The sequence below is a fragment of the Electrona antarctica genome (genome assembly GCF_951216825.1).
Source record: "Electrona antarctica genome assembly, chromosome: 4".
In the NCBI taxonomy this organism is placed as follows: domain Eukaryota; kingdom Metazoa; phylum Chordata; class Actinopteri; order Myctophiformes; family Myctophidae; genus Electrona; species Electrona antarctica.
Genome location: NC_136809.1, coordinates 10,714,465 through 10,736,964, shown reverse-complemented (window position 1 = coordinate 10,736,964; position 22,500 = coordinate 10,714,465). Strand labels below are relative to the sequence as shown.

General features: G+C 49.2%; 1 protein-coding gene across 1 annotated transcript in view; it reads left to right on the top strand.

The window, feature by feature from the left end:
• Window positions 1-22,500, top strand: part of LOC306921135 (uncharacterized protein) — a 59,457-nt gene that overhangs the window by 31,073 nt on the left and 5,884 nt on the right. Inside the window, exons 9-27 of the mRNA XM_079498246.1 lie at window positions 786-993; window positions 1,166-1,414; window positions 2,049-2,378; window positions 2,760-3,041; window positions 5,027-5,287; window positions 5,946-6,335; window positions 6,808-7,152; window positions 8,605-9,063; window positions 9,634-9,672; window positions 10,642-10,774; window positions 11,463-11,617; window positions 12,184-13,303; window positions 13,981-14,589; window positions 15,189-15,291; window positions 19,746-19,777; window positions 20,769-20,882; window positions 21,492-21,584; window positions 21,977-22,175; window positions 22,426-22,500. The exon at window positions 22,426-22,500 is cut by the window's right edge and continues 19 nt beyond it. Of these exons, the coding sequence (XP_079354372.1) occupies window positions 786-993; window positions 1,166-1,414; window positions 2,049-2,378; window positions 2,760-3,041; window positions 5,027-5,287; window positions 5,946-6,335; window positions 6,808-7,152; window positions 8,605-9,063; window positions 9,634-9,672; window positions 10,642-10,774; window positions 11,463-11,617; window positions 12,184-13,303; window positions 13,981-14,589; window positions 15,189-15,291; window positions 19,746-19,777; window positions 20,769-20,882; window positions 21,492-21,584; window positions 21,977-22,175; window positions 22,426-22,500 (5,196 nt within the window). The remainder of the gene's footprint in view (window positions 1-785; window positions 994-1,165; window positions 1,415-2,048; window positions 2,379-2,759; window positions 3,042-5,026; window positions 5,288-5,945; window positions 6,336-6,807; window positions 7,153-8,604; window positions 9,064-9,633; window positions 9,673-10,641; window positions 10,775-11,462; window positions 11,618-12,183; window positions 13,304-13,980; window positions 14,590-15,188; window positions 15,292-19,745; window positions 19,778-20,768; window positions 20,883-21,491; window positions 21,585-21,976; window positions 22,176-22,425) is intronic.

Sequence of the window (22,500 nt, the reverse complement as noted above, 5' to 3'; positions counted from 1 at the left end):
AGGGTCCGAAATGGAAACGAGTGCAAGGCCTTGCACTTAAAAAAAAAAAAAACAATGCCATTTTTAAAATCAATTCTGCGTCTGTTACTTAGTTAGGTACCTAGTTACTACCTAGTACCTACCACTGTCTAAAAGTGCATCATTGCAAGGATGCAACGTTGTGTATATATATATATTTTTTTTTATTTTTTTTTGAACAAAATTATAGTACAAGTTAGCGGTTACAGAGCTGGTGGATGTCATCTTAACCACTTTATCCATTCATATGTTGGCAAAAATAGCAAATCTACAAGCTCACTGCAAGCTTGTACATCTGCTATTTTGGAAAATATTAGATTTTTATTTATTTTGTAAACCCATTCAGGACTAAAGAAACAGTTTTCTGAAAAACTATGTCAGTGGTGCTCAACCTTTTTCATGTCAAGGACCCCCAGAATTATCTGGCCGTGGACCCCCATCTGAAAATATGTAGTTCCAGGGACCCCCGTTTTTAACTCAAATCTTTGCTTCTGGGGGGGTCCCTGGAACAACATATTTTCAGATGGGGGTCGGGGGCCAATTACATATATTTTTGGGGGTTTTTGACATGAAAATGTTTGAGCAACACTGATACAGAAACATGGGTTTTTCAGAAAACCGTCATGATTTAGAAGACATTTGTAGAATCGTCTCAGGTCTAAATGGGTTTAATTGGCACAAAAACAGTTTGTGGACCCCTGGTCTAAAACAGTTTGAGGACCCCTGAGGACCCCTGGTCTAACCTCTGTCCCCGTGTGGCTCCACAGGGCGAGGCAGTGACCCGGAGGCCGACGGGCCCAACAAGAGGCCGGACGTGCGCCGGGATGACATGCTGGCCAGACGGACGGCCAGCAGCGGCGAGGCCCGGAGCTTCGTTCCCTTCAACCAGTTCCTCCCCAACCGTGCCAACGCCACCGCCTACGTTCCCACGCCCCGCCGCAAGCCACGCCCCGACCAGGAGGGCGACCAGAGGAGGTAGTGAGGCACGCACGACCACCATGATAATAATAATAATAATAATACTTATTATTATTATTGTTATTATTTACAGACAAACAAAAAGATAACAAACACATCATGCATGCGGAGACACGCTTTTCTTTTTAGCCCCTACATCACATCCTCTGCCATAAACTACGTTTCCCAGCATCCATCAAGCCATCCCAGAACAGGGGGAGGGCGGCGGGCCTCCGTTCGAGAGGCCGGCGGGCCCCCGCTTTAAGGCCCACAAGACCGTACGATGGGCCCCCGAAAATGGCGCGGTGGGCCGCGGGGGGGAGGAGGAGCCCAAGCAGCACGAGGGGGAGCTGACCGAGGAGGTGCTGGAGCAGCGGAAGCTGCAGAGGCTGCAGAAGGCGGGCATAAAGGTCCTGCCTGCCGCCATTCGCTACGGCAGGTCAGCGAGGAGGAGCGGCATGGGGGGGGACTAACGGCGTTGCATTTGAGGTTTTGAGACTAACAGCGATGGGGGGTTATCCGCTTGCGGTTTGCTCCGGTGTGTTCCGGTTTGACATGGTTTCTGGTTGAACTTGTTGTTGTTGTTGTTGTTGTTGTTGTTGTTGTTGTTGTTGTTGTGTGTTGGCTCGGGGGGAGTATGATAACTCACTGCTTGCTCAGGTTGTTTCAGATTGTTGTCTCAGAACAATGGCTTTTGTTCTGAAAGGCAGATGTTCTGATGTTCATGTTGAGGTTTGTTCTGAAAGGCAGATGTGTCTGATGTTCATGTTGAGGTTTGGACACCATGGGAAAGGAGAGAGGAGCTCGTTGGTTGTCTTGGAGTCCACTGACTGCTTCTGAAATGCACATGAATATATTTAACTCGTGTTCTAGAACGTGTCTAACCCAGTGTGTGCGTGAAGGAATGGGCATGCGCGTTACGTCACAAACCGCTCTCGCCGTCACTGGCTCTCTGCTGTGTGTGTGTGGGGGGGGGGGGGGGGGGGGGGGGGGGAGGGCGTGGCACGGCCCGGGCTGTGGCGCACGCGGACCGCTCTGAAACTGACGTTGCCATGACAACTCACCATCCTCAGCCCCAAGGGTGCCGCGGAGCCGGAGGAGGAGCAACAACAAGTGCCGCGGCCGCCGTCGCCCGACATCATCCTCCGCTGCGACAACGACTTTCTGAACAACAATCAGAAGGCGGCCTGGGACTCGGACGGCGAGGCGGAAGCGGAGGCGGAGGCGAAGAAGGTCCCGGACGTGCGCCGGGACGACCTGGCGTCCAGGCGGGCTCGCCGCGCGCCCGCCTCTCCCAGGGTGCATCAGTTCGTACCACAGCCGGCGTGCAGCGACCGGGACCGAGAGCGCTGGGAGGCGATACGACACGCTGCCCAGCAAGCGCTGCAGGATAAGGAGAACAGGTCAGCGGCGTGTGCCGTGTGTGTGTGTGTGTGTGTGTGTGTGTGTGTGTGTGTGTGTGTGTGTGAGAGAGAGAGAGAAATACAGTGATATAACCTGTGTGTGTGCGTGTATCTGATTGTGTTATCGTGTGTGCGCACGCGTGTTTACGCAATTTACTTTTCCTTTCTTTTTAACCTGAACAATCTTCACTCTTTCCTGTTGTCGCTGTTGTGTGTTCCTCTGACTGCGGTGTGCGTCTCTGGGTTTGCTGTTATAATGTGTGTGTGTGTGTGTGCGTGTGTGTGCGTGTGTGTGCGTGTATGTGTGCGTGTGTGCGCTTGTTTCACCTTGACGTGTGCTGTGTGACGTTGTGGCGCCCCGGTCCTCTGTTGATTGGACAGTGACAGGGAGGCGGTCCCTGACATCATCACACGCAAAGACAACCCCTTCCTAAACTCCGCCCCTCGTCGCGAGGAAGACGAGGAGGAGGAGGAGGAAGAGGAGGAAGAGGGACAAGGGGGAGGGGTTAAGCCGGTGCCCAATAAGCAGAAGGATGACCTGGCTCGTAGGCGGGCTCAGAGTAGGCCCCTCCCTCAGAGGGAGGGATCGAGGAGCTTTGTCTCCGCCTCCATGAGCCAGGCAGACATGCAGAAGTGGGAGAGGCTCAAGATGGCTGAACCCAGGTGCCCCAGCACACACACACACACACACACACACACACACACACACACACACGCGCGTGCGCGCACGCACACACACGCACACTCACAGAAGTTTTGTCAGAAATCAAGGCTTTGATTACTCCACAAAGTGTGTTTGTGTGTGTGAATGCGTGCGTGCGTGTATGAGTGTATCAATGTAAAAACTAGTAGGCTACTGTAGGCATCAATGCAGGAAATTACTTTAATTGTACTACTGTAAGTACAATGTAAGCCTTGCTCTAGCAGGACACCTGTGCTAGTGTGTTCTCATAGCATGTCTTTGAGCGTTAACGATGCTGGACTAATGCTGTTGCAAAGTAAAGTATCTAATGTATTTATTTTGTTATCAAGAACATCAGAGTAGGTACCATGGCATGAACATTTGCAAAACAGGGCAAGAACCCAGAACCCAAGAACCCTCTATTGCCATGTATGGCTCATGCTTATTTATAGCTTGTTTAATAGAACAGTGACATATCTCATTGTTTTGAATGCCGCTTCACTCGCTTCATCTCAATCTAGTACTTTTGGCTCATAGTGTCATACGTAACTAAGCAATATTGCACGAGAGGGTGGGCTTTAATGTCATTATTGGCGTGACAGTGATGTCACCAGGAATGCAGAGTTTAAGACTTCCCTAATCATCACTAAGGCCCCAATAATGACGGCAATTCAAAGCCTTTGAATTATCGTCATTATTGAATCAAAGGTTACCAACACACACACACACAAAAAACATCTTTATTTCAATGATAAATCAATCGATTGTGTTCCGATTTGGACTAAATTAACTATTGTAGTATACTTTATGTTCCTTTTAAAATTCACCCATGGCTTCCCTGTGAGGTTAGGGTTTGACATTAGATGAATGACATTAGATGAAGCTGTGATCGTCTGCTCTGGGCTGATGACATTAGATGAAGCTGTGATCGTCTGCTCTGGGCTGATGGTATTAGATGACGTTGTGTTCGATCGTCTGCTCTGGGCTGATGACATTAGATGAAGCTGTGCTCGTCTGCTCTGGGCTGATGACATTAGATGAAGCTGTGCTCGTCTGCTCTGGGCTGATGACATTAGATGAAGCTGTGCTCGTCTGCTCTGGGCTGATGACATTAGATGAAGCTGTGTTCGTCTGCTCTGGGCTGATGACATTAGATTAAGCTGTGCTCGTCTGCTCTGGGCTGATGACATTAGATGAAGCTGTGCTCGTCTGCTCTGGGCTGATGACATTAGATGAAGCTGTGTGTGATCGTTTGCTCTGGGCTGATGACATTAGATGAAGCTGTGCTCGTCTGCTCTTTGCGTTGCCATGACTGTAACTGTCGTTACCAGGGAAATGTAACTACAGTACGTTTGCTAAGACAAAGACAAACGTGTGTGTGTGTGTGTGTGTGTGTGTGTGTGTGTGTGTGTGTGTGTGTGTGTGTGTGTGTGTGTGTTCATGTTTAAGCATGCTGTGTGTAATGGTGATTCCAGTAAGACACACATTATTTTCCTCCTCTCCTCTCCTCTCCTCTCCTCTCCTCTCCTCTCCTCTCCTCTCCTCTCCTCTCCTCTCCTCCCCTCCTCTCCCCTCCTCTCCTCTCCTCTCCCCTCCCCTCCTCTCCTCTCCTCTCCTCTCCTCTCCTCTCCTCTCCTCTCCTCTCCTCTCCTCTCCCTCATGTCATCCCTATCGTTTGAATCGTTTCATCCTTATACGATCATCATTCTGGTTTGGTTGCTCATGGTGTCTGTTCCTCCCTTGTTTCTCTTCTCTCTGTGTGCTTTGTTGTGTGTGTGTGTGTGTGTGTGTGTATGTATGTGTGTTGTTGGCGCATGTGTGCATGATTTTGGTATGTGATTTTCTCTGTTTGCGCGTCTCTGTATGTGTGTGCGTGCGTGTGTGCATGTGTGTGTGCATGTGTGCATGTGTGCGTGTGTGTGTGTACTGTACCTGTGTGGTGTGTGGTGTGTCCCCTGCACCCCAGTGACCCCTCCGGCCCCGTATGTCAGGCGTGTCTGCAGAAAGAGCGTTCTGGCTGTCCCCTCGTCAGCACAGCAAAGGCCGGACGGGGTCGTCACAAAGTGGTGACCTTTGGGGGCGTGACCGAGTACGAGCAGCCAATAAGCACGGTCGCGGGAGGGGAAGGGGAGGAGTCGGGGGGGTTGCTGAGGCGACTCCTCGCCAAGGCGTCGGTTGTCATGCCAACCATCGGCCTGGGCTCCCTGCTCGCTGAGCGGGATGGCAGGTGCGCTCCAGAGATGGGATGGTACGCTCCAGAGATGGGATGGCCAGGGGAGCAGTTAATGCAACTAATCCATCTAAACAAATACAAAGCAAAACCTATATAACGATTCATAATTTAACACAATAATTATTCATAATCACTATTTTGGGCATGTCATTATAAGCCCCTAGTTTATATTTTGGTATGATAACTCTTCCAATTCAGTAGCTTAATGCCAGTTATCGCCAGTTATGTGTGACCATACCATTAACATGCTATATATATATACATTTTTTTCAGGAAATTAGGGAAACCTTAATACTGCCTCATCAAAGTTGGTGTTGTGACTTTAGATATTGTCAATTACTTGCATGAGACGGGGGAGAGGTGGTGGAGTTAGTTGCTTTAGCAGACAGTTTGAGGTTTTGTCCAAAAGCGTTTTTTACTACTTTCCATTGGTTCAATATTCATTCTTACTGGTCAGATACATATCAGAAACGGACCAATCGTTCGTCGGCAGGTGGTCGTCCTGTCTGATGACATTGTCCCCTTGGTCTGCGGACCCTGCATGTGACGCGTGCGTCGGCGTGCACCGTGTATGTGTGCTTGTGGCGTGCATGTACCCCGGGAGTTGTCGCACAGCTGTTGTCGTGCTTACAGCCTCTTGATGACCTCACAGCCAGGTAGCCCGAGCTGATCTCCTCTCACAAGCTCAACCCGCCGAAACTCCTCCCACTCCCGGCGTCGACAACCCGGAGCGGAACTCACGCCTGGCCCAGTACGAGAGGAGGCGGGCCGACGAGGAGGAGGAGGAGGACGAGGAGGAGGAAGATGGGGGGAGGATGATGCCGGACCCACAGAAAGACGACATGTTGGCGCGGAGGACGGGAGCGTTCCACAAGGCGAGCGGCGGGCCGACGCCGGTGGCCACGTACAACCGCTTCCTGCCCCTGCCGGCGTCCAGGCGCTGCTCGCGGGAGGAGGTCACGACGACGGCTACTACGACAGACGCCGCCCCGCGCAACAAGAGGGAGGTGCAGGCCGAGAGGAACAGGAAGCTCGACGTCAGGTGGGCAGAGAGGTGCACAAGCACACAGTATACAGACAAAAGGAACACAGGAGTTATGGGTTCACTGAACGAGTGAGTGGCTCAGGGGTAGAGTGTGGCCGGTAGAACAGCCACTCTGTCGAAGTGTCCTTGAGCAAAAATACGCTGAATCCCTCATTGCTCCCGAAGAAGGTTGGTGCCTTGCATGGTTTCCTCCGCCATCAGTGTATGAGTGGGTGAATGTAATGCGCATCTATGTAAAGCGCCTTGGATAAAGGCGCTATATAAATGCACCATTTACTGTGAATACCACAACAATACTCACGATTCCTCCTGATATACCTCAGCTATGCACATTTTTACATTTTTCGTATTTATTTTAATTCTTTGTGCTGTGCAGCTCGTAGAGCGGCTGCTTCTGTCATTGTCGTATACAACAACAAAGCATAAAAACAGTGCTTAGGTTGCTGTTAAAGGTTGTTTATTTTCCCAGAACGCAACTGCAGCAACCTCCAGAGCAACCCAGCGCTCCCGCGGAAACGCCTCCGCAACAACGCCTCCACGTCCCAATCATTGTGCGAGCGACGGCGCAGGCTCGGCACGACGATGACGATGAGGAATCTGATGAAGACGGGCAGGCGCCGGACGTGAAGAAGGATGACATGATGACTCGCAGGACTGGAGCTTTCCAAAAGCCCGCCGCTGTCGGCGGTCCGAGCCCGGCCTTTAACCGCTTCTTACCGAAACCGGGCTCCCTCAAACATAAAAACGCTCCTGTGTCTGGAACCGTGTCGCTATATGACAGACCTATGGCCATAGACAAGATCCCAAGAGACAGGTATTGCCTAATGGGCAACGGGCATGCAGTCTACCTGTGCATTGTTATAGTGTGTCCCTTTGAGCCGTCTTAATATAAAATATTCATGAGAGCTTGCAGTGCCACCTGGTGGCTGAAGTGGGAGGTGTGTTATGTCCCCATAACTGCAACCTCATGGGTTTGATTTTGGACCTTTGTCGCATGTCACCACCGGCCTCTGTCCTCCTTTCTCACTCCGTTGTGCCGCCCCGTAAGGCGGAAATCTGATGATAATCGCATTAACGTTTTGCCATAGGTTGTTGGTTAAAGATGACAGTTTTCTATTGTGTGATACTAACACGATACTGACGTCTAGTGTGGTTGTCGTCCGAGTCGCACTGCATAAGAGCGGCTACTATTTTGGTATTGTTGCGTTGCTTCCTTGTTAAGGTTGTGGTTTGTGTTGTTTGTCTATCAAAGGATTGCCATAGATGAACGTTGAGTGAAAGCAAACCGAGAACTAAACCAACTAATATCACTGCGTCTCCTCTGCTACGGGTTGTGGGTGTTGGAGTGTGCTGCGTCTCCTCTGCTACCGGTTGTGGGTGTTGGAGTGTGCTCCGTCTCCTCTGCTACGGGTTGTGGGTGTTGGAGTGTGCTCCGTCTCCTCTGCTACGGGTTGTGGGTGTTGGAGTGTGCTCCGTCTCCTCTGCTACGGGTTGTGGGTGTTGGAGTGTGCTCCGTCTCCTCTGCTACCGGTTGTGGGTGTTGGAGTGTGCTCCGTCTCCTCTGCTACGGGTTGTGGGTGTTGGAGTGTGCTCCGTCTCCTCTGCTACGGGTTGTGGGTGTTGGAGTGTGCTCCGTCTCCTCTGCTACCGGTTGTGGGTGTTGGAGTGTGCTCCGTCTCCTCTGCTACCGGTTGTGGGTGTTGGAGTGTGCTCCGTCTCCTCTGCTACGGGTTGTGGGTGTTGGGAGTGTGCTCCGTCTCCTCTGCTATGGGTTGTGGGTGTTGGGAGTGTGCTCCGTCTCCTCTGCTATGGGTTGTGGGTGTTGGAGTGTGCTCCGTCTCCTCTGCTACGGGTTGTGGGTGTTGGGAGTGTGCTCCGTCTCCTCTGCTATGGGTTGTGGGTGTTGGAGTGTGCTCCGTCTCCTCTGCTACGGGTTGTGGGTGTTGGAGTGTGCTCCGTCTCCTCTGCTACGGGTTGTGGGTGTTGGAGTGTGCTCCGTCTCCTCTGCTACGGGTTGTGGGTGTTGGAGTGTGCTCCGTCTCCTCTGCTACGGGTTGTGGGTGTTGGGAGTGTGCGAGTCGGACTGACCTCTCACTCAGGTCTGACCTCGTCTTGGTTTGACAGTTATAGCCTATTTGCCCGTTGAGTTGCGGCTGGGTTTGTCCAGCTCTGCTGCTGCATGGTGCCCGCTGGCGTGCGTTTATGATGATGATGATGACCCCGCTGTCCTCCTTACTGATGCCCGTGTTCGTGCACGCTATCTCAGCAGCGTCGTTACTGTGGCAACGGAACCTCGGGTACCTCTGACTCCACCTTCCAAAGCCCCAATCAGGAAGTGTGTGGGAGTGAGGTGGAGAGAGGAGGAGGAGGAGGAGGAGGAAGATAAAAAGAACGAAGAGCCTAAGGCTGACAAAGTCCATGTCGGCCCCGCCAAAGCCCCAGCTCCTCATGAAGCGCTCTCCTCTGCACCCCTCACCCCTCCTCCACCCTGCCCTCCTGCTGCCCGGGAGGGCCGCAGCGTGGAGACCAAGGCGGGGGAGAGGAGGGCTCAGGAGATGATTGCGAGGAGGTGTGAGGAGCGGAGGGCGACGGCGAGGCTCATGGCGGACGCCGAAGAGAAAGTTGAGAAGGATGAGATAACAGAGGACGAAAGGAGAGTTCATGGAGGCTGGCAGCCTCTGACCAAACCCTTCTGGCTGGCAGAGGACGACCTCCCCCCCATGATGTGAGACACCCCCAACCACACACACACACACACACACACACACACACACACCTCCATGAACCCTCCCTGCATGCCCCTCTTCACTTCACTTCCCCAATGTGCTTGGTGATTTCACACCATTCATCACCTAGTCCACTTGTATTCCGTTATACTCTAATTATGTAGACTTCTTGTAAATTAAGTAATGCAGATGTTTAACAATGATTTAACGTGAGCGTAAAATTAAACCAAATGGACTTGGTTTCATTTTACACTCTCAAAAGTTAAAGAACTAATAATAAGGGTGTATTTTGGTTACAAACTCTCCATCATTTAGCTGGGGACCACCTGGAACCCCCTCAAGACAACCCTCAAGGACCACTGGTGGTCCCCGGACCACTGGTTGAAAACCACTGGCCTAAAACATTTCACTTCTGTAAGGTTCGCTTTCTTTGAAGCCTTCCACTGAAGGCTTCAAAGAAGACATGCCCCCCCCCCCACACCACCACCACACACTCCTTCCTGTCTCTGACTCACTCGGTCACTCATTCATTCATTTATGCATTATTCATTCATTGTATTCTGTTTTAGGATGAGCCGACGAGTTGCTTTTATGTCTGAGGACACTGAGTAAGTCCCTCGGCCTGAACCTTGATCATGAGCTCTTGCATGATATATACACGCACGCAAACACACACACACACGCGCACGCACCATCAATGCTGTGTTTGATTTGAATGGTATGCATGTTTCAATGTACTTCAAATTGTGATTCATACCTACACATCACCCAGTCACTCTTCATTTTTAACCACATATTGTGTTGGTTTGTTTAACCTATATTGCTGCTTGGTCAAACACCACAAACATCAAATCCACATGTCCATACTAACCGGCCACTATACTATACTTCTGCCTACACGGAATGAGTGTGGCTGGTACGTGGCCACATGACATGACTGTGTCTTGGCTGGTGGTCACATGACATGACTGTGTCTTGGCTGGTGGTCACATGACATGACTGTGTCTTGGCTGGTGGCCACATGACATGACTGTGTCTTGGCTGGTGGTCACATGACATGACTGTATCTTGGCTGGTGGCCACATGACATGACTGTCTTGGCTGGTGGTCACATGACATGACTGTGTCTTGGCTGGTGGTCACATGACATGACTGTGTCTTGGCTGGTGGCCACATGACATGACTGTGTCTTGGCTGGTGGCCACATGACATGACTGTCTTGGCTGGTGGTCACATGACATGACTGTGTCTTGGCTGGTGGCCACATGACATGACTGTGTCTTGTCAACGTCGTTACTTAACACGCATCGTTTAGACCTCCTGTACGTTTGCATCCGTGGAGAGTGAATTAAAAAGACAATACGCAAAGTTGGACTGCTGTGGAAATATAACCGATCTTATGTCGTGTTCATGTAACTCTTAGCATGTACGAATGGAACCAAATGAACCCTTACGGGTCCATTTGGTTCCATTCGTACATACTAAGAGTTACCAATGGATGAATAAACACTTTTCCCTGCGTTATCGTCTGAGAGTTCCACACGAGCTGACGCTTCCACTTCCTGTTTCCGGTCTAGGAGTGCGAGTATGGGTGACATGATCAGCGAGGAGGAGGCGGGACATTTACAGCCGCTCAGCCAATCACGGACGGAGCGTACGCACGAGCATTTCAACAACAACAACGAGGAGGAAGACGACCCATGGCAGAGTGTAAGACACGTCGCAAATACAACAGGAAATGGAAATAACAAAGCCAAGCTTGTATCATTTATTTCTGACCTATCGATTGTGTCATATTGGTGTCTGTCATTTATACATTTGGGCATGGTTTCAGTTCCGACCCGAGACACTTTTGCTTACATCCATTATCAAATTTAATTTCCCAAAATATAAAATGTATGGGAAGGTATTTCTTTGGCCAAATGACAAACTTGGCACTGATCGGATCCAGTGACTTACACACACACACACACGCACACGCGCACGCACATGAAGTGAAGCATGTAACGCCTAACGCAGGGGTGGGCAACTTTGACGATGGAGAGGGCCACTATATTTCCACACTCACTCCCTAGGGCCATATATTACTGTCGTAGCAAAAATAGCAAAACGCGATGCGTTTTGCTATTTTTGAATTGGAATCCTGAAAATGAAAATTTTTATGTAATTTCAAATGCCTTTAATTATACTTGTGTTGAGCATTGAGCTACTAATTTAGACTGAAGTAATTAAAGCGGGTCATGTTTGCATGTTGTGGAGTTGTAACAGCTGAAACCAATATTATATCAGTATTCTGATATTAACCTGAGGGCCACATTAAGTGAAGGTGGGGGCCGCATGTGGCCCCCGGGCCGCCAGTTGCCCACCCCTGGCCTAACGGTTGTATTTTGCTCGACAGGAGCTGGCTCGCTGGAAGACCAAGCGCCGCAGTGCCTCACACGAGCTGATCAAGAAGGAGGAGGAGAGGAAGAGGATAGAGAAGATGAAGGAGGGAGGAGGTGACTTCAACAAGAGGAAGAGCATCAAGACCTACAAGGAGATCCTGGAGGAGAAGTAAGGACCGACCGGGAGGAGGGGGGGGATGTTAGGGCTCATTACGATCAGAAACCTCAGGTTTCCTGGGATCCTGCAAAGTACTGCAGTGTAGGCTAACTGTGTGTGTGTGTGTGTGTGTGTGTGTGTGTGTGTGTGTGTGTGTGTGTGTGTGTGTGTGTGTGTGTGTGTGTGTGTGTGTGTGTGTGTGTGTGTGTGTGTGTGTGGGTGTGTGTGTGTGTGTGTGTGTACTAACATTTCAGGCTTTGTAAAGAGACAGGAAATTAAGTGAGGTCAGACTGAGAGCGGGAGATACATGCAATACATACAGGCATTAAAAATGCTGTCTACTCATCCACAAGAGTGCTCCTTAACTGCATCTTTAGCCAAAACCTAGCCATACTTCGGTCGGTTTAGGGGTTTTAGTCATGGAAAGTTTAGGAACAGACTCACAGAACCTCTGTGGAGTGGTTAGCAATGTCTCTCTTACATCTTTCTCTTTCTTTGGCTCTCTCCTGCCTTCTCTGTCTCTTAACCTCTACCTCTCTTACCCCTCTGTCTTTCTCTCTCGCTCTATCCCTGTCCAGAGAGCGGCGGGAAGTATTGCTGTGTGAGGCATACAGGATGGCGGCGACCCCAGAGCAAGCAGCCATGGTGTTGCAGAGTTACGCGCTTCGATTCACCATCAGCGACGCAACCTTGGACCACCTCAAACTGCTCCCCAATTCCACCAACAAGTCCACGCCGGACCCGAGCCAGAGTCCGGACCAGGAGGACCAATCCCCTACTGACTCTGAGGCCGTTTCCGACAGAACCGTGTCCTCTGACCTTCTGCACAAACCAGAACAACCCGTCACAATGGAGCAGAACCACAAAGCTGAAGACATGGACGCAATTGCACAGCAAGAGAGAGCAGCGGACCTCTCTGCCACAGCAGCGAGCAGCCCCCGCAGCATAGACACTCACTCCCAGCACGCACCAGCTGCACCCCTACAACCTGAGGCCGCTCAGCCCAAGCAGGAAGAGTGTGAGGCTGCACACACGCAACTCATTATACGGGACGCACCCCAAACCGTACAGATAATACCGCCATACAATGCACAAGCACAACCCCAATTTGTGCAGCCAGAAACAAAACATACCCCACTGCAAAGCACACCCACGGCTGCACACACGGAAACAGAGCGCACACCACCGCAAACCACACCTCCACCACTACTCCAGGCTGCACAAATGGAAATCAGACACACACCACCGCAAATGGCGCCAGCCCCAGCCCCGGCTGCACAAATAGAAATCAAATGCACACCACCGCAAATGACGCCAGCGCTAGCCCCCGCTGCACAAATGGGAATCAAATGCACACCGCCGCAAACGGCGCCAGTGCTAGCCCTGGCTGCACAAATGGAAATCAGACACACACCACTGCAAATGGCGCCAGCGCCAGCCCCCGTTGCACAAATGGAAATCAAACGCACACAACCACAAACGGCGCCAGCCCCGGCTGCACAAATGGAAATCAGACGCACACCACTGCAAGCGGCGCCAGCATCTGCACAGACGGCAATCAAACCCTCGCCATCAGAGATCACAGCAACACAGCCCACGCGGCCTCTGCCCGCCCCCTCCAGACCCCTCCCTCTGCTCACAGCCAAGCCCTACTGTCAGCCTAGTAGGAACGCTCACTCCGGACACAAACCTGTCAAGGTGAGTCTCTTGGATGCTGCTTTGTGACGTGATGTCACTTGAACACTATAGAGTCCCTATTCTGGGGGCGAACATTCTGTGAAAATGGCCCATCTATAAGCTGACACACAACATGTCATGGTGCCATGCGTTGTGAGCTTGTAGTTCAGCTATTTTCTGTGAAGATGTTTGGTGTATAGGGGAAAGATGAGGGAGCTAGTGTAGACTCTGGGGGACCCCTGTCAACTAAGTAAGTATATAAATGTAAGCGATTTTAAAGAGTCATCCGTCCCTAATCCTGTGCTTTCTGTTCATTTGTAATTCTGAAACAATAGGTCAGTGTATTGTGCCGAATATTAGACGACGCTGATTATAAGACGACCCCCGTTTTTCAAGACTCATTTGTTGAAAAATAAGTTTTAGGCAGAATATGAATGTTTTAACCCATTTTGGGCGGGAACCCCTTTTGGTGTTAGCATTGTTATGCTTTAGCTATTGAAAAATAGCAGCTCTACAAGCTCATAGCGCGCCACCGAGTGGCGCGCTACGAGCTTGTAGGTCTGCTATTTTTTTTAAATCGAAGAATGACTGACATAGAAACATAGCTTTTTCAGAAAACTGTCAGGATGTAGAAGACATTTTTAGAATCTGATCTCAGGTCAAAATGTTTTAATAATGTTACTGTCCGTCATCCTCAGGTGGAGGGGTTACTGCGTGTCAACGGAGAAGCCACGGAGGAGACGACGGGGTCAGCAGCACCCTCGCCCCTCGTCTCTCCTCTCCGCTCCCCGCTGGCTCCTCCCCTTGAGCAGACTGTGGGGTCAGCAGCACCCTCGCCCCTCGTCTCTCCTCTCCGCTCCCCGCTGGCTCCTCCCCTTGAGCAGACTGTGGGGTCAGCAGCACCCTCGCCCCTCGTCTCTCCTCTCCGCTCCCCCCTGGCTCCTCCCCTTGAGCAGACTGTGGGGTCAGCAGCACCCTCGCCCCTCGTCTCTCCTCTCCGCTCCCCCCTGGCTCCTCCCCTTGAGCAGACGACGGGGTCAGCAGCACCCTCGCCCCTCGTCTCTCCTCTCCGCTCCCCCCTGGCTCCTCCCCTTGAGCAGACCGTGGCCAATCAGAAAGCAGAGGGCCAGTCCCCCCCTCAGCAGCAGCCAGAGAGAGTGAGCAGCGCGATTTCAGGCTCCGCCATGAGCTCTCTGATTGGTGGGAGAAACTGCGTCATCACCACCACGATCGTGACGGAGCTCACGGCCACTCGCGTGGAGCCGCTCCCCTCGGACACGCCCAGCATTGCCAGCAACGTACTACAGGTGGAGAGAACTTACACACAAATATGTTACAAACTGTCAAGTCCACTGTTTCCCTCGGATACGCCTAGCAACGTACTACAGGTGGAGAGAACTTATACACAAATATGTTACACACAGTCTAGTCCACTGTTTCCCTAGGATACGCCTAGCAACGTACTACAGGTGGAGAGAACTTATACACAAATATGTTACACAAAGCTGTCTAGTCCACTGGTTCCCAAACAGTGGGTTGGAATCCCTTTAGTTTTTGTTTCCTACATTTTGTTTTTAATTATTATTATTTCAAAACATAAAAAAACTAAAAATAAAAGCCAAAATGAATTAAAAATTCACTGATTTCTTTCAGTAATTTCATGAAGAAATCAAGAAAAATCTAAGCAATTCCATAAATTTGAACAACAATTGAGCAGTTGAGACGAATAACAGTTTAAGTATATAGTATTTATCCATAATGTATAAATCATGGATAATGGTTCAGGACAGGTAGGCCTTTTCGGGGAGGGGTCAGAATAAATTATGGACTTGGATGGTTAATCGTAAAGTACAAGATGGCAATAAACAAATTGAATTGTTCTTCAATTCTTCAATCATTCTTTCAGGTAAATGGCAACCTGGGGTTGCTAGGGCGACCGGTAGAGTTGAGAGAGTCTATGTCAGTGACATCACCCAGCAGCCTGCAGGCCTATTCTCCTACGCTCACAGGTAAACACTACATTACCCACAATGCCAAAGTTCTTGGGCTTTCTATTCAAATATAAAATGTTGTCACCTCTATTTTTTTGAGTGGTGTAAACCACTCCTACAACTGGCTTTGTTAGTCTGTCTGTCTGTCTGTGCAGAAAAAATGAGCATGGTTGCTACGGTCACCCAGTTCACCCGGGTGTGATTTCATTACGTCAGACATTACGTCAGACCACAGCTGATCAGGCTATATAAGACCTTACACCACTCAGTTCACACGGGTGACCATGCCCCCCTTGTTTATCAAACCACTGGACTCGGTCACATATGGTGACATATGGTGAGAGGGAACATGGGCTTATCTTACCGAGCACCGCAGGTTAGCTTGTTCCCCGGGAGAGTCTCGACTATGGGACATACGCTTCGTAGCATGACGGAAAACATACCTGCACGGTCTGCTTCCGTATGTCCCGTGCCAGCATATGTCGTCATATCATATGCTGCTAAGGGACATTGGTACATATCTTCATCACGTCATGGGACATACGCTTCGTAGCATGACGGAAAACATACCTGCACGGTCTGCTTATTTATGTCCCGTGCCAGCATATGACGTCATATCATATGCTGCTAAGGGACATTGGTACATATCTTCATCACGTCATGGGACATACGCTTCGTAGCATGACGGAAAACATACCTGCACGGTCTGCTTCCGTATGTACCGTGCAAGCATATAACGTCATATCATATGCTGCTAAATTACATACGCATCGTAGCACCTGACTAATAACATTACTTGCACGCTCTGCTTGCGCAAGTAATAATAATGCCTATAATTACAAGTGCTTTTCAGGGTGAGGCCAGTTCTAATATAGGATTCTCTTGTTGTAGTCCACATAATGACATCATCAATGACATCTTCGCAGACTATGTCATTGTCCATTAAAGTAAACTATGAAATTTATCGAAGAATCTAAGTGCTGTGCAGAGCTTATTGTGAAATGTATTTGCCAACACGGGCAAGACAACACAATGGTGGCTCCTGGTATGGGTTTCATGGCAGTGCTGACGCAGCACTTCCTCAACATGATCCAACCAAACCCCTTTCCAGAAGATCTGATTGGAACCTTTATTGAGGATTATGAAGACGCGCTGTCACCAGATAAAGACACCATCAGAGCATTGCTAATGTATGAGTTAGGGTTCTTAGTGTGTGCAGTAATTGGGGTCCTGTACATGGTGTTGATGCCAGTGATCGGTGGCATCCTGGCATGCTGTCGCTGTTGTGGAAAATGTGGTGGGAGAATGTTACAGTGGCAGACCTCCAGAACTGACACTTACAGGAAAGCTCTCTACTGGAGTGTCTTCATGATCACAGGCATAGTACTATTGGGAAACATCAACATGTTCATCATCATTTGTAATGCAGCTTTCACAGTGGGTGTGGACCAAATCCAAAGCACTTTAGATGACCTCCATGCCTATTTCACTGCTGTACCAGAGCAATTTGACCACATGATGAATGAATACTCCAAGGTTGTTGAGGAGATTAACACCATTGGCCCCAAGCTGGGTGAGGCGATCCAGAAAAGCTTTGAATTAGGAGTGAGGCCAGCGCTGGAACTGGTTGGAATGATGACGAATTTAAGTAATGTCTTCGCCACAAACCTGAGTAATTTAAATTCGACTCTGGTCAATCTGGACGTTTACAATCCTGATATGGGAGACACGTTCAGAGGTTTTATAGGAAATGCAATTGATCATATCAACGACGCCATATCAAATACGGACTGCAAACCTTCATGTCAGGCCCTGCTAAACGGGTATGAACAACAACTACGGCTGGACATAAAGGACCTATTTGATTTTAATTACTTTTCCCAGAGTCTTTCAATCTTCCAGACGGCAGTGAATGAAGTTAAGTGGGACTCTCTACTCTGGGTAGGAAATTACTATTTGACGAACATTTCAGAGAATGTCACCAGGGACACAGAGGGTAAAGTTAAGGATATGGAGAACAATCTGGAGGTCATAAAACTCCAGATCTCCAATATTACCAGTGACTTTCTCACCTCTGTCTCAACCAACGTGACTGACACTTTGCAACAGCTGCAGAGAAACATCAGCACAATCACTCCAGTGGTTGAGAGAGTGGAGCACATCACCAGAGCAATAGGAGTGGTTCTATGCTGTATGGTTCTCCTTGTGGTTGTGTGTAATGTACTGGGTCTGTTTCTGGGTCCTCTGGGATTGGAGCCTAAAGCAGACCCCATACATCGGTCTTCCATTGCACACTGTGGAGGCAACCTCCTGATGATGAGTTCAGGTTTCATCTCCCTGTTCTCCTGGCTGTTCATGGGGGTGGTATTGGTGCTGTTTGTACCAGGAGGGAACATCTACTCACTGGTGTGTAAGCCCTGGCATGATGGAGAGCTGTTAAAGCATATTGATACGCCACGTCTGATTGGATTTGAATTAGATTCGATGTTGGGACTGAAAAGCAACCTCACACTCACTGGTGTTTACAGTGACTGCCAGAAGAACATGTCTCTGTGGTCCACACTGCACATGAATGAGATTATAAACCTGGAGGAGCAGCTCAACGTGTCCCAATACACAGATGAGATCCTGGATAATGTTAACATTACTCCCATAATGTTGCTGAGTCATGTTGAAAAGGAGATCATCGCTCTCTTTAATGAGACCCAAAATATCAACTTCACCAGGCTTACACAGCAGATCAACAAGAGCACCAACCTCACCACCATCCTCAGAAAAATGCGAGACAATATTCAGTTAATATGTGATAGTTATCCAGAAACTTCCCTAGACGTTATCCTGACTGACGCAAAGGCAGCCCTGCTTAGGGCCAATGTTAATTTTAAATTATATATTAATCAGACACTATATGAACTCGATTCAACCACAGAGAAATCCATGCATGAATTCAATGGAACAGTCAGCAAGGTTTTTAGGAAAGTAGGAGAAGCACAAGACATCCTCAACAACTACACCACAACGCAGATCAAGACTAAAAACAGAGACTTTGTTGACAGTCAGTTGGGCAACATCACCGTCACATATGCTGAGTGGTCCAACCTGACACAGCAAGTGGCTCGTTGTGGACCGGTGGCCAGAGCTGTTGACTCAGTGAAGAACATCATCTGTGAAAACATGCTGGAGTCTCTGAACACTTTCTGGTTCAGTCTGGGCTTGTGTCTGATCTTCCTCATCCCCAGCATCATATGTTCTATCAAACTGGCCAAGTACTACAGGAGAATGGAGGAATCGGATAGGTACTACAAGAGAATTCTTAATCCTGCACTTCTGACACAGGATAGTGTGTCAGAAGTGCAGGGGCTGTAATGAAAAGGCCTCGTGGATTCAACGGCGTAATCTGTTATGCTGTGCAGCATAGCCACAGAAAGCATAATACCATCAGCAGAATATCATGTGGTTATTATACATATCCGTTTCATGCCAGTAAAGGCCTGTCCGCTGTACAGCTCTCTGTACAGCTCGTAGCGCGCCACCGAGTGGCGCGCTACGAGCTTGTACGTCTGCTGTTTTTTTCCCGTTTTTTTTAAAGATATTTTTTGCGGCTTACGCCTTTTATTGGTTTTTGAAGGGACAGACAGTAGGCTGACAGGAAACGGGAGAGAGATGGGGGAAGACATGCAGTAAAGGCCGTGTCGGGCTCGGGAGTCGAACCCGCGGCACACTGCGACTGGATTACCAGTCGGGTGCCCAGACGGTTACGCCACCGCCTGGGCACGTCTGCTGTTTTTGAAAAATCGAAGAACGACTGACATAGAAACATAGCTTTTTCAGAAAACTGTCAGGATGTAGAAGACATTTTTAGAATCTGATCTCAGGTCAAAATGGGTTAATAAACAGAAGATGTATTTTCAGGTTAGGATGCCAATTTGATCCAATCACGAGAGAGTACTCATGCAGGCTACAGGCTAAACAAGTGAATTTAAGTTGGAAGTGATGGCACAAAGAATTGAACACTGGATTGAAGCTTATAAATGGGTACTCTCTCCTGATTGGATGCCATTTTTATTTGCAACCCACTGGAAAATGCATCGTCTTTAGCAGGAGAGCCGTGGAGACCGCTATTTTTGAGTGGTGCAAACCACTCCAACAACCAGCTTTGTTTGTATCCGTGTTTGTGTGTACCTGTACGTGGGGCCCAAAAGAATGAGCATGGTTACTATGGTCACTGACATTACGTCAGACCACAGCTGATCAGGCTATATAAGACCTTGCACCACTCAGTTCACACGGGTGTGATTTTTTTTTTTTATTCTAACTTTGTGTGTGTGTGTGTGTGTGTGTGTGTGTGTGTGTGTGTGTGTGTGTGTGTGTGTGTGTGTGTGTGTGTGTGTGTGTGTGTGTGTGTGTGTGTGTGTGTGTGTGTGTGTGTGTGTGTGTGTGTGTGTGTGTGTGTGTGTATTCTTCCCATGCAGAAGGCCTTGAGGAGAGCAGTAGTGCAGTGACTGTAAGTATTTCATCCTATGTTCATTGCATGTCATGTTTCCTCCAACATTCCTCATGGTTTTCTCTTTATTGGTTCTATAGAACTGACCCTAAGCTGTTCCTTCTGTCCCATTTATACTCCTTCATAATATGACCGCATCGCTTGCGGACATGAACACATCTACAAGGTAACAACCAGGGGTCATCGCCATTCTAGCCTCGGAAATCCAGACGTTTTTATTTCCAGGGAGAGAAGAAAAAAGGCTGGGACCGAGTCCACTTCAATTCGGCATAGAGTAGCGCAAACGTCGATCACTCTCTGCTGATTTCTGATCGTCTGCACCTTTGTTAAATTGACGCACACACACTACTCTCTCTCGTCGCTCTAAGTAATTAGTCTCATGTCACGCAGCTGTGTTTAGATTCTCCCGGCGGATCCTGCCGGAAGCTAACCTGACTCCGCCAGATGGGGCAGCAGAGAGTACACTGGGTTCCCCCCTCCTGCTCCCATCTGGGAACTCTCAGGCAGACTTGATGCCCGGCCACAAAACGGCCTGGCCAATCAGCGGCAGCTAGAGGCGGGATCAAGGCATACACAGTGCTGCCTTGATCCCGCCTCTAGCTGCCGCTGATTGGCCAGGCCAGTGGGTGTTATGATAAAAATTAGTGGTTATTATAATAATGGTGCGTAAAACAGAAAATGTAAAATTTGCCACGGACATGATCAAGTCTTTGGTCATCAACACGTGTACGGACATGTTGATGACCCCTGGTAACAACGGACATGTTGATGACCCCTGGTAACAACGGACATGTTGATGACCCCTGGTAACAACGTGTCACACAACGTGACACGCTGTTAGCGTGTAGATCTGTGCTCCTCTGAGCAAGCGATACCGTTGGAGTATAAATTAGACTTTCCTCTCCAGTATCTATAGTAGTCACCTGTCTGTCTTTTCCTCACCTTTCCTCTTTTTCCCTGTCTTTCCCGTTGGTTGGGGGTCTGGGCTTAGATTGAGACCCCCATGTTGAACTTGGCTAAGCGTGTTAATCACTGGGTCTGGGACCCCAATGAGGAGCGCAAACGCCAAGAGAGGTGGCAATTGGAGCAAGAGCGCCTCCTACAGGTACAATGATGGATTCACATGTTAGTTACTGAGTGCATACTAACTATTCCACAATCTCCGAATGCTATATAGAGTCTGGAATTACACATCGCGAAATCCGAATAAGGAAGCTGCCATTTCCATTCACGAAAATATATTGAAAAAAAATATATATATAAAGAAAATAATCCATTTGTGCTAGGCAGCAAGCTATATAATTATGCATAGCTGATTTCGATTTATATTAGGATACATTTGCGTGACTGTAAAGACAAAACGGAAGTGCGCGGGGAGGAGGCTTCACTTCCGCTTCATCGCTTACTCATGATCAGAGCTTCCGTTGCTCCAATCTGAGAATCGCATGGGGCAAATAACGGGGGGAAAACAGCGACCCCTGCATGTTTTGACGTGAATGAATCAACAGGCTGTCTTGAGAGACTATACCGTTGCTCCAGACTGTATGACGGAAGAAAATTGCGAGAGGCAACAGTGGCCACGCGAGACTACTGTGTGTGTCAGTGTCACTCACTGTATGCATGGGAATCAGTTGGCTTGTGTGTGTGTGTGGCAGGTATGTGCGTACATGTGTGTGCGTGTGTGTGTGTGTCTAACACGTGTCCCTGTGTGTAGGAGCAGTACCAGAGGGAGCAGGAGAAGCTGAAGAAGGAGTGGGAGAGAGCACAGAGGGAGGTGGAGGAGGAGGAGAGGAGACATAATGAAGAGGTACGCTTACATGCATGCTTATTACACGCACGCACGCACACACACACGCACGCACACACACGCACAGACAGACACGCGCACACCCATGCACGCACGCACGCACGCACGCACACACACAGGTACACAGGCGTTATCTCCCTCCCTGTAGTGGAGGTATAGGACAAACTGCTGTCATAGTGGGACACAGAGGCAGATTGAGTACATTTTTTAATGACACAATTCATTTTGAAGCCTCAAAAACAACGGGGTCTGGTGTGTGCATTGACCACTTGAACCCCAGCATCCCTATTCTGGGGGGAACGTTTGTGAGTTTTTTCGGCAAGGAGATTTGATGTAGAGGGTAAAAAGAGTGAACCAAGTTTAAGTGGTCAATACTCTACTGTTTGTTCCAGGAGAGACTCATTCTGGAGGAGACGGCCTCACCCCTCACTCCTTCGGCCTTGTCCAAGCTGCAGACAGGCCAGACCGGAGCAACCGCAGCAGCTCAGCAGATCCACCCGACAGAAGGAAACGATCCCACGCAGCACAATGGCCAAAGAAGCTCAGCGAGCAGCCAGGACCAGCACACATCCAAGCTGCACTTCTTCCAGGGTGAGATGATCAATACAATTCCAATTCAATTCAAAGAAGCTTTATTGGCATGAGAAAGCACACGTTTGCATTGGAGGAAATGGAGAAAGTAATTATATACAGTAGGAGGTGGTACGGCACTCATTGGAGCTTTTAGAGGTGTTTTGTTGTCAACTCACACATCCATAAATAATGTAGTTGTTTTCAGTACCATGTGCTGCTTAGTGTTTTGTGTAGTAAAGGTTGTTTTAATGATGATGTGTTGGTGCAGATGCATCCTGGGATAGTGAGTCCTCGCAGACACAGGAAATGTGGAAGACGGCCTCTCTGGACCGCAACTCCCAGC